The 13,029-nt window shown below is 38.3% G+C and overlaps 1 protein-coding gene across 1 annotated transcript in view; it reads right to left on the bottom strand.

Annotated features, from left to right (window-relative positions):
- Positions 1-13,029, bottom strand: part of dars1 (aspartyl-tRNA synthetase 1) — a 40,437-nt gene that overhangs the window by 26,444 nt on the left and 964 nt on the right. The window contains exons 2-4 of the mRNA XM_052142882.1: positions 2,627-2,729; positions 314-343; positions 159-216 (exon numbers count right to left, since the gene is read on the bottom strand). Coding sequence (XP_051998842.1) covers positions 159-216; positions 314-343; positions 2,627-2,729 — 191 coding nt within the window. The remainder of the gene's footprint in view (positions 1-158; positions 217-313; positions 344-2,626; positions 2,730-13,029) is intronic.

Here is a 13,029-nt window from a genome sequence, read left to right as displayed (position 1 = left end):
CTGAGGAGACTTTTCCCCATTTCATTCGCATTCAAATAGTTACCACTATACTATAGTTCCCTTAGGTCCAAATGCGATAAAAAGTACTAGTCCCAGGGAAAGTACCTAAAACAGGCATTAGTACCTGCAGTGGGAAAGGGCATAATGAGAACACTGACCCAGTTTCTGCTGAGACTGGACCATAGGACAGATTCCATAGCGATCCTTGGCAAAGTCCTAAGAGAAGTCAAAGAGACAGTGAGCGTGGTGAATCTTGACACTTGATACGGCCAGAGAATATGATACTTAGATAGGATAAGTGAATAGTACTTACATCCTCATCAGTTTCCTGCTGCTCTGCAGACTGAAACAAAGAAAGGAACTGATTTAAATAAAACAACAACAGTAGAGGTAAAACAGACCCTCAGAATGGGGTAATATGTAATAGAGCCAAAAAACATGTCGATTATTCTGAAGGCAAACACTAAATGCTGATTTCAATTTAAATATATTTAAATAAAAAGGCCCAGATATACATCCTACTAAATCAAAGAACGAACGGGTGTGACATAATTTAGAACAAAATCTGGCCAAAAGATGGTATTTTTACATGTTGTTTAGGTGGTTAGTAACAGCTCGCTGGGGCAAACTTTTAGGAAAATTCTTACCAGCTGCTAAATACCTTCTTACCGCCATTGGTCTACATCATTGGTAGGTGTGACCTGAGGCTCCACCTACATAGAGGCCTAGAGCTGAGAATTTTTTAGTCACTCAAATTTAGTCAACATGAACACGCCAGTGAGTAGAATTATTTGTGAGCTGCAGCAAATTTACCTACATCGTTACAAACGTTTGCGTGGAGACATTTTCCAAGACCATGCCATGCGATTGTTTTGTTTTATTAGTCTACAAAAGGAATCAAATCTAATCAAATACTCTCAAGTGGCCATTCACTCATGTGCCATCTGCAGTGAAAGCCATTCACATATCTGCCTAAAGATATGCATATTTATATAGCTTTATCTGCACATTAACACTTTTATACACTCATCTTTGCAATAGTACCAGTGTCATCATAAATGATAAGAACAGTGTAATCGGCACATATTATGGCCACATAGAGCATGTTAGCGCATTACCATCATGAATTCATAAAACAAACAAGACAAATGAAAAATGATCTGCTGCATGTCTTTTACTTTAAATCATTGAGTGGTTAAAACAGCTTCTTTTAATGGTTTTACTGAATGTTCCATATTTAAATGCTCCTCTAAATGCCTCCCACAGTGGTGTGGCTGGAGTCTGAATGTTTGGAAACTGTAGGCAGTTGCTCGGCTATTTAAAATGTATTTTTACCCCTGAAAGAAGAATGAATAAGAACTTCTATGGAAGTATATCGGGGCCTTTACTGATGTCTGGGAGTAGAATATAGTGCTACAGTATAAAGTAAAATAAAATGTAACTATTTCTACTAAATCTAGATGCACTGCATTAAAGAGCTTAGAGTAGGGCTGCACCGATACCACTTGTTCTCTTTCGATATGATTCCGATATCAGAAATCTCGTATCGGCCGATACTGATCACGATCCGATACCCGTGTTGTTTTTTTGCATAATCAGTTTAGAATATCTTTACATTATGGTGTGGAACTAATTGGGAGTACTCTTTAATATGTAAAGAAACACAAAACTCTAACTACACATTATTTTAATATAAATGCATAGCTTATTAAGAAAACTTTTGATAACTAGTATACTGGATAATGTAGCAGAAAATGAACAGTAATTCCAGTACAAGTCATCAGTAGAAAATAAGTTTTTTTTTTTCAAATATTTCCAACTTGTATCTGGAATTTAAAAGATTCAGATCTCTTTTTTGTTCAATTTAGTTGTAAGTCAGCAGTCCACTTTTCATTCAGTTATTTTTTGGAACCCATTCAAATGAATTATAATTCGTAAACAAATTATAATAATAGCAATACATCTCAATCGTGTAACTTTTAAACCCTCACGCTTTTGTTTTGACATTCTGAACTCTCCAGTAATTAGCTTTTTATTCAAATTCTGGTAAAAAATAAAAAGCTTAAAAAAAAGGTATAGGATCGCTGCATCCCTGGCTTAGAGTAGATGCCATATTTCATTTGACATTTACAAAAAGTACTGCAGTGTTGGTACAGTTATGGTAATAACATGGTACTGAACTACCATTTTCATGTACTAAGGCATTATAGTATAAGGTATTCCAATGTACTTCAAAACATACCATAGTATTACCATAAGGTGCCAATTGCTTAACTGACGAAACCCTGTAATGTGTCTTTACATACATTTCCAAATAGCACAGCAAATTAAATAGATTGTACCGTTATCCCTTTTCTGTTCATGTCAAATAAAAAAAAACAGCTATTTAAATAATTCAGGTGACTGACATGACGAAGAATGTTCAGAATATCATATATTGGGGAAAATATTGTTATGACGGCCAATTTAAATGCTTGCTTGTATTGTACTTCACTGATAACCCTGATTTGGGCACATAAACACATATTCAAGCAAAGGAATTCCAAAACAATAGATCCCCACTCCCCCCTTCCATAAGCCAGCTGTGCCGTAATGGGCAGAGCCGTCTTGCCTGGCGTGCACTAACCAGCTTGGCCTGCTTCTCAGCCTTCTTTGCAGCTTTCTCTGCTTCCTTCTGCTGTTTCTTCAGGGCTTTCTTTGATTGGGCCTGCTGCTCCTCCTCGCCAGCTCTGAAACAGGAAGACACATAACACAAACAGCTTCGTCAAACTTCCATCTTTTTTCCCAGTTTCCTCCTGAGATGCTTGTCTGATTGGGCAGAAAGCATTCCAACCTTGCTCACACAAGGGCACAACGTCACGCTGTCTTTTTAAAAAAGCTGTCGTGCCTTTTAATCTATTGTTTCAAAATTCCCCCAAAAAAACAACAGAGGCTAAATTATACTTTCATCAGTAATGTTTGGTTGTTTATGCTCCTGTGATGTAGGTAGACTAGTTATAGCAGTACAGGAAGAGTGATGTCTAGAACAGTACACGTGCAAGATCACTCAGGAGATTAATTTTATTTCATTATCACAGAGACCAGCAATAAACTGATATATTGTCAAGGATGATTCATCAGCCAGTGTTAGGCCATTATAATAATATTGTATCTGCTAACCACCATGTCCACCTGGCTGCCTACACTTACAAAAATGTTCTGTTGTATCAGAACTCGTTTTGAGTGGCTGGTTGTGATGTCATGATACGTGCTAATGTTGCTAGGTAACCTTACTCAACCGTCTGTCCATTTAACCTCGTAAACATTCATGAGCAAACCATCACAATGGAGGGCTTCGTTAATTTGGCCCTTCTGCGGATCCATTTGTGATACTGAGATTCTACAATTATCCTTTTCAAAGGACAATGCAGATTATCTGCTTTAAATTCTAAAAGAATTTACATTTAGAAATATTTTAATGTGTAACGTAAGCCTTGAATTCATTTCCGCATTTTTAGGGCATCTCATTTGCTAGCAATACAATAAAATGTACTGGCCATCAGCAATCCTCTCTAGTTACTGGCTTTGGCCATTTATAAAACATAGACAATCAGCTTTATTCCTCTAATTAGTGGTGCTATGTCAACAAACAAACACAGCTCCAGCTCATCTTCTTTGATGTTTTGAGCTGCCGAGCAATCTACAACAAGAAGTCTGAGATCTCACAACTAACGGTCTTGTTATGTGCGCACTCCTGTGACAGGCCAAGAGGAGTCCCTGACGCTATGACAGTTTTCAAAACAGCTTGACTATACGTCTTGATGTCAGGTGTGTGCACTGTCCCGATGAGCGAGGGACCGACAGTGAGCCACAGCCAATAAAAGAGAGAGAGCAGGAGGAGGTTAAGTTATTAAGAAGCAGAAGACAAAAAAAAAAAAGAAAACTTCACAACTCCCTACCCGCTGTCTTTATTTTCATCTGTCTGACTTTCTTCCTTTACAAATATGACCGAAAATAGGTGAGCCGTTCTTTCATGTTTGTTGACGTTATCAAGAATAAACTGCATGAATTTGTTAATTTCGTTATTTTAATTTTAAGATGCATTGTGGCCTATCCGTTTGAAACGGGATTACGCTAAAGGCATCTGAAACGGCTGGTTTTTTGCCCGTTACATGAGGTTTTGCATGGAAATCATCATAGTATGATCTCAAAATGTAAAAATGTGAATGCAAGAATGCACAAAATGGACACCGATAAGAGCAGCACACACATTAGAAGCTCAGTTACAGGTACTGCACTAAATAAACATGTCTGCACTATTGAATGCAAGAACAATTAAGAAAACTGTATGCTGGTTTTTAGCTCTCTTTTTTTTACTTGTTTGCGCTTTATTATCATTCAGTAAAATACAGACGTAATGACTGATGCACAGTTGAAGTCAGAAGTTTACATACATTTAGGTCAAAGTAATTAAAACAAATTTTATTCTTGAGACTTCAGCAAAAACATGTCCCATTAAGAAAAATATTAATTCCATTGAAAATAAATAAAATGTTCTTATTTAAAATAATCAGCGTTGATCATCTTGATCACATTTTTCATGTTTGTTGTTAATTTTATAAATTATATGGTTATATTATATCACAGTACCCACAAAATCAGTTGTCCTCAGAGATTACCATTTAAATTTGACAAAAAAAAAATGAAAAAAATAATTTATATAATATAATATAAAACTAGAAGCAGTGAATTTTCAACAACATTTACTCTTATTTTGTATTTGCTCAAAATGTGTCCCAAATTTTTGTCAACATCGTCAGATAATTCTAAAAAGCAATCAGGCAACCACATGGTCAACTATATTCACGAGGACCCCCTTTCCACCCAAGACATCTGCTAAATGCACCAAGGTCAAACAAGCTCCTATATGTTTACGATTTTTTCAATCATTTTTACATATTTATTGATGTTGCTACTGTCACACTCATGACATGTCAACTCTGTCTCTTTTAAATAGACATAATTATTTTAAATTATGACAAATTCATGCATTTTAAGTAGAAGCCAGAGGCAGCTAGCAACAGAGGGAATACAAGATGGCTCCTGTGTACAACTCATTCATATCATGTAAAAAAAGTGTTTTTGTCACCACCGTCAGACATCAACACTGTCAGATTGTCTATCTGATGGTGGTGACATATAGTTTGACGGTGTTGACATAAACATCCAAATTATCCACAATGGAGGCTTGAATATGGTTTATTATCATAATAAATAGTATTATGTGGATGAACAATGCATTGTGGTGCCATCCCATAGAGGCACGTAAATCACTGTCCAAGACCTACACCATAGCTTTTTCTCGCTAGTGGAATGACCTGCCTAATGCCACTTGCACAGCGGGGTCTGTAGCCACCTTCAAAAAACAACTAAAGCAGTCTATAGCAGGGGAAAGGGAAAGAAAGAAAACAAGAAAGATACTCAAGAGAGATGAAAGCTTTGAAAAATAAACTTCGAGATAAAAGATAGGAGCAAAATAAAATAGCAATGGCGATGAGAGAAAACTAGAAATAAAAATGCACAAGAATCACAAAAAAAGAAAAAAAAAAAAAAGAGCAGATGCTACAGGGAAGCAAACTCAAAAACCCCTCAATCAAGAAAACCCTGCTCTTCCACAAATGTCTCAATCAAGAAGTTAATCAAAACAAAAACAATTTAGAGCCGCCCTGCAAGTCTGCTAAAAAAAAAAAAAAATCATAGAACTTGACTCTGGCAGGTTTTTAAGAAATATTGCCTACTACACCAGACATATGATGCACTCCTTTCTCAACCACTACCTCAACTCTACCAGCACCGAGGAAAATCCATCAGGTCACACCTTATGGAAACAGCATCCATTGCAGATTATTGTCATGTTTCTGCAGTGAACCACAGATGTGCCAGTGTTTCAGTTTACTGAAAACACACATGCCAGGGTACAGGCTGAGGAGAATTAAGGCCCTACCACAATGAGAAAGAACTGAGAGCCTTTGGCAATGCTAATGGAGGACATGGAGCAGGAACCTCAGAGTGGTCCTGATGGGACAATGACAGATATTTCTGCAGTTGTCATTAATTGTTGAGATTGGCTTGCAGTCATTTATGACCAAAAATGGATGCTCATCATCATGTTGATCAATCCACCCTCATGGGCCAAACACACACTTCCATCCAAAATCAGGTGGAAAGGATATGTGCTTCTTACCAGTTGAAGATATTCTGGTCAGGCTGATGGAGACATCATGTTTGTTTAATGATGTTTATGCTTAAACATTGCAATTGTACTGTAGTTTTTATTTTGCTGTTCACTGTTGTATTATTTACAGAAGGATAAAATGTACATGACCGATTGTTATTTGTTGTACCAAATATATTTGATATTGTTAAATGACGTTGCTAAGCAAGGAAGCTTGACTTGAGTGGTGAAAAGGTTGGAATTGTTTGTTGTAATTAGGCTAAGGAATGACAGGAAAAAACACATATTATATGAAAAAATTACAAAATCAGGAGGTTCCACCTAAATATTGATTGATTGCTGAGACTTTGTTATATAAACATATACGTTTCGATTTTGTAACATTTAAAAAAAAAAATAAAAAAAATAATCTATAAATATAGCTGCAAGCAGCAATGCGGATTCCTCCTCAAAATGGCAAATCATTTAAAATTGATCAGTAGATGGTTGGGGATAAACCCTCCCAATTAAGGAATTCAAAAAACATGTCTTTGTCTGAATCCTAAACGAAACATTTTCAATGTACAGGAAAATCCATACCGGACCTTATGGATCCTTGAGGCTTTTTGTTCCCAATGAGAAATGAGGCATGTACACCAAGTTTCAGAAGAATTGGACAAATGGCGTGGAAATGGTATCACTTTGAAAATATTTTTTTGGGGCGTGGCCTGTAGCACCACCTATGGTCGAATGTGGGCCATTCTTGGTTTGTGGGTTCCTGTTGGCCTGTAGTATCAATGTACAAAATTAGAAAATATTTGACCAGAAAATGGGAATTTTGGAGTGGCCTGTAGCGCCCCTAGGGGCGAATGTGGGCCATTCTTGGTTTGTGGGTTCCTTTTGGCCTGTAGAATCAATGTACCAAATTAGAAAATGTTTGACCAGAAAATGGGACTTTTGGGAATTACCTGTAGCGCTCCCTAATGGCGAATGTTGGCCATTCTTGGTTTGTGGGTTCCTGTTGGCCTGTAGTACCATTGTACCAAATTAGAACATTTTAGACCAGAAAATGGGAATTTCGGCATGGCCTGTAGCGCCCCCTAGGGGTGAATGTTGGCCATTCTTGGTTTGTGGGTTCCTGTTGGCCTGTAGTATCAATGTACCAAATTAGAACATTTTTGACCAGAAAACGGGAATTTTGGCGTGGCCTTTAGCGCCCCCTAGTGGCGAATGTCGCCCATTCTTGGTTTGTGGGTTCCTGTTGGCCTGTAGTACCATTGTACCAAATTAGAACATTTTAGACCAGAAAATGGGAATTTCGGCATGGCCTGTAGCGCCCCTAGGGGCGAATGTTGGCCATTCTTTGCGCAGTACTTCAGAGTGATGTCATCTTGAAGCATGTTAGGTTTGAAAAACCATCAGTCAAAATTACATTTGATTTATTGACACGTATATATTGTTAAAATTTGGACATTTACATAAACACGCCCCTTTCAGCCATTTTGTATCGTATTCATTTTTCCTAAGTAACGTTTTCAAGGATGTCCATTCTACACATGTGTACCAAATTTCAAGTCAATTGGAGCTACGGTTCAGGAGAAGAAGAGTTTTGTAGGTTTTCGCAAATTTTCAACGTACGGGAAAATCCATCATGGCGGAAGTTATGGGTTCTTGAGGCTTTTTTGTTCCCCATGAGGAATGAGGCATGTACACCAAATTTCAGAAGATTTGGACAAATGGCGTGGAAATTGTATCACTTTGAATTTTGTTTTTTTGGGCGTGGCCTGTAGCGCCACCTATGGGCGAATGTGGGCCATTCTTGGTTTGGGGGTACCCGTTGGCATGGAGTATCAATGTGCCAATTTAGAAAATTTTTGACCAGTGACTTTTTGAGCTATTGGGGCTCAAGGAGAAGAAGAATAATAATAATAATAATAATAATAATAATAATAATAATAATAATAAAACCATCAATTACAATAGATTCCCTCCTACGGAGGAATCTAATTAAAAACCTGTTTTAACAAATTCTAAAGAATCGGTGATTAGCAAACTATAGTTTTGGGCAAGTCGTTTAGGATATCTACTAGTAATTTTTCCAACAATTGTTTACAGACAGATTGTTTCACTTTTAATTGACAAGATCACAATTCCAGTGGATCATAAGTTTACTTTAGACTAAGTTAACTGTTTCTTGGAAAATTCAAGAAAATTATGTCAAGCCTTTATGCAATTAGCTTCTGATAGGCTAACTGGAGTCAATTGGAGGTGTACCAGTGGATGTATTTTAAGGCCTACCTTCAAACTCAGTGCCTCTTTGATTAGCATAATGGGAATATCAAAAGAAATCAGCCAAGACCTCAGATAAAACATTGTGGACCTCCACAAGTCTGGCTCATCCTTGGAAGCAATTTCCAAATGCCTGAAGATACCACATACAGTACAAACATGTATAAACTCCATGGGACCATGCAGCCATCGTACCGCTCAGGAAGGAGACGCATTCTGTCTCCTAGAGATGAAAGTAGTTTGGCGTGAAGTGAAACGCTGCTCAGCAAGGAAGAGGCCACTGCTCCAAAACAGCCATAAAAAAGCCAGACTACAGTTTGCAAGTGCACATGGGAATAAAGATCTTACATTTTGGAGAAAGGTCCTCTGTTCTGATGAAACAAATTTAACTGTTTGGCCATAATGACCATTGTTATGTTTGGAGGAAAAAGGGTGAGGCTTGCAAGCCGAAGAACACCATCCCAACCGTGAAGCATGGGAGAGGCAGCATCGTGTTGTGGGGGTGCTTTGCTGCAGGAGGGACAGATGCACTTGACAAAACTGATTGCATCATGAGGAAGGAAAATTATGTGGATATATTGAAGCAACATCTCAAGCCATCAGCCAGGAAGTTAAAACTCAAGTGGGTCTTCCAAACAGACACTGACCCCAAGCATACCTCCAAAGTCCAAAATGGCTTAAGGACAACAAAGTGGAGAGGCCATCGCACAGCCCTGACCTCAATCTGATAGAAAATGGGTGGGCAGAACTGAAAAAGCATGTGTGAGCAAGGAGGCCTACAAACCTGATTCAGTTACACCAGTTCTGTCTGAAGGAATGGGCCAAAATTCCAGCAACTTATTGTGGGAAGCTTGTGGAAGGCTACCCAAACGTTTGACCCAAGTTGAACAATTTAAAGGCAATGCTACCAAATACTAAGTGTATGTAAACTTCTGAACCACTGGGAATGTGATGAAAGAAATAAAAACTGAAATAAATTATTTTATTTACTGTTATACTTTAAATAAATTAGTGATCCCAACTGACCTAAGACGGGAATGTTTTCTACGATTAAATGTCAGGAATTGTGAAAAACTGAGTTTAAATGTATTTGGTTAAGATGTATGTAAACTTCTGACTACAACTGGATGTCTTCATGAAATCAGAGACATCCCCTTGAAATCCGAACACAAGTGGTCAAAAGAGACGACCAGGTGTAACGGTGATGTCTCGCTTGTACATGTGTGATCTGATCAGCCAAAATCTTAATACCAATGTACATATGGCCTAAGTCAGGAATGAACATTCGTGTAGTTGATGCATTACAGTTCTGTAAAGTGCACACACCACCACAACAGAAAACAAGACAGGTGAGAACACTCGAAGAGTGCTGATTGCTGACTGAAAGTGGTGTAGTGTATTCTAGGCTTAAAGTGAGTGGGTCATTGGTGGGTCATTGGTTTAGTTCAGACAGTTGGCTAAGTCCATTAACCAAGTAAGTTCCACATTAACCAAGACCATCATCCATTGATCATATATTAATATGGCAGAGATGGATTACCAAGCAGTACAGCACAAATTTAACAAATACAATTAGGCAACACGGAAGCCAGAACAATGAGTAAACTGATAACAGGACATAAGCTGGAGGAAATGTCATGCTCCTTTGATCTCTATTACCATTTTGAAATTAGACACTGTTTCAAAGTAACAGAGATTGTCTAACCATATTTTATATATATATGTCCATAACTGATCAGTCTTTACCTGGTAAATCTGATCTCTTAATGTTCTAATGATGTTGAAAATAACAACACAAGCAATAAGACACCACATAATTTGAAACCACAAGAGCAACAGGTGGTCAACAACAAGCCGGAAAAGCCAATTAATTCCTATTACACGTTCCACCTCCAGAGACTTAACAGAATGTATTATTAGACTTCACTAATTGCTCCTAACAGTGGAACAAAACCATTGCAAATGATTGCCCTTTTTCCAACACTGATCACCTAAATACCAGAACCCAGGCAGGCAACCATATGGCAGGCCTGAGGCCACATATGATCAAGTGCCTGGACACAGTGATAGAGATGTTCAAACACAATGGGTCTCCAGCACAAGTGCTGCCAAGGCAACAACTGTCCAGCCATGCACTGAGAGACCTCAACCGTGCCAAAATGGGGCTATAAACAACTCTACACCCCTCTTCCCCTTTCTGCATTATACATCAGCACGTAACTGCAGCGAGGAAATAAAGGACCACAGTGAAGGCATGGGCAGCACAGAGCAGCTTTCCACCAAATTCACAGATGAGTCCCCAAAAGCATTGATGCAATTTCTGCACACAGGAAATTGGAAGCACTGGGGCAGATACAAAAGAATGAGAAGACTGCCTATAACTAGAGGCTTGTGCCAGATTCGGGTTATGTATTTACACAGAAACACAAGGCACAGGGCAGAACATGGACATAAAATAAGGGTGGAGCTTTCAGCTGCCCTCCACACCACCCCAGTCAACAGCTGCTGAAAGTTGCTATCAAATTACTCAAATGGCAGCCGCTTATACATTAAACCTTAGTCAATAATGTTCACAATAAACTGCTTTAGGCACAGCAGCACTAAAGTGAAAATTCCTATATAGAGTTGAAGTCAGAAATTTGCATACACCTTAGCCAAATACATTTAAACTCAGTTTTTCACAATTCCTGACATTTAATCGTACAAAACATTCCCTGTCTTAGGTCAGTTAGGATCACTATTACAAGAATGAGAAATGTCAGAATAATAGTAGAGAGAATTATATATTTCAGCTTTTATTTTTTAAATCACATCCCCAGAGGGTCAGATGTTTACATACACTTATTATGTATTTGGTATAATTGCCTTAAAGTTGTTTAACTTGGGTAAAACCTTTTGGGTAGCCTACCACAAGCTTCTCACAATAAGTTGCTGGAATTGTGGTCCATTCATTCAGACAGAAATGGTGTAACGAAGTCAGGTTTGTAAGACTCCTTGCACGCACATGCACAGTTCAGTCCACAAATTTTGGATTGAGGTAAGGGCTTTGTGATGGCCACTACAATACCTAGACTTTGATGTCCTTAAGCCTATTGCCACATTTTTGGAGGTATGCTTGGGGTCATTGTCCATTTAGATGAGCCATTTGCGATCAAGCTTCCTGGCTGATGTCTTGATGTTGCTTCAATATAAACACATTATTTTCCTTCCTCATGATGCCATCTATTTTGTGAAGTGCACCAGTCCTTCCTGCAGCAAAGCACCCCCACAACATGATGCTGCCAGCCCCATGCTTCACGGTTGTGATGATGTTCTTCGGCTTGCAAGCCTCACCCTTTGAGAAGGGTCTGGCTGCAGACTGTGGGCGATTGGATCTCCACACTCAAACAGGAAATACGTCACCTCCACTCCAGTTATTGTGTTGTAAAAATTTAAGATTATTTGTTTTTTTTACATAAAAACAATTAAAACTTAAATTGTGGAAATTATTCTTCATTATTTTACATTGGTTGATTTGTACATGTTATTTAGCTTTAAATAGAAAATTCTGAAATTATTTTTACTATAATATTATATTTAAAAGTCATAAACCGTAAAAGTGTAGTATACTGCTTTGATATTGTGTGTGAAGATTAGGTGAGGTCACGTATATATGCGCTCGGTTAAATAAATAAATAAATATATATATATATATATATGCGCTCGGTCGCAGTCATAGACAGTATAAGGCCGCAGTAGAGGTGACGTATATATGCGCTCCAGCGCAGTGGAGGTGACGTATTTCCGCTTTTGAATGGAGCTCCACTCGCCCCATAGTCTGCAGCCAGCCCCTATTGCACCCTTTTTCCTCCAAACATAATGATGGTCATTATTGCCAAACAGTTACATTTTTGTTTAATCAGACCAGAGGACATTTCTCCAAAAAGTAAGATCTTTTTTCCCCATGTGCACTTGCAAACTGTAGTCTGGATTTAGTGGTGGTTTTGGAGCAGTGGCTCCTTCCTTGTTGAGCAGCCTTTCAGGTTATATCGAAATAGGTCTCGTTTTACTGTGGATATAGATACGTGTCAACATGTTTCCACCAGCAACATAACAAGGTCCTTTGCTGTAACAAACTACGTTCATCTCTAGGAGACAGAGCGGTATGATGGCTGCGTGGTCCAATGGTGTTTATACTTGCATACTATTGTTTGTACAGATGATTATGGTCCCTTCAGGCATTTGGAAATTGCTCCCAGGGATGAGCCAGACTAGTGGAGGTCCACAATTATTTTTTGAGATCTTGGCTGATTTTTTTTTATTTTCCCATGATGTCAAGCAAAGAGGCACGGAGTTTGAAGGTAAGCCTTAAAATACATCCACAGTCACACCTCCAATTGACTCCATCAGAAGTTAATTGCCTAAAGGCTGGAGATAATTTTCTGGAATTTTCCTAGCTGCTTAAAGGCACAGTTAACTTACTGTATGTAAACTGCTGACCCACTGGAATTGTGATATAGTTAAATAAAAGTGAAACAATCTGCCAGTAAACAATTGTTGGAAAAATG

The sequence above is a fragment of the Xyrauchen texanus genome, chromosome 14, assembly GCF_025860055.1.
Source record: "Xyrauchen texanus isolate HMW12.3.18 chromosome 14, RBS_HiC_50CHRs, whole genome shotgun sequence".
In the NCBI taxonomy this organism is placed as follows: Eukaryota; Metazoa; Chordata; class Actinopteri; order Cypriniformes; family Catostomidae; genus Xyrauchen; species Xyrauchen texanus.
Note: the sequence above shows the minus strand (reverse complement) of the source record. Positions and strands in the feature narration are given on the sequence as shown.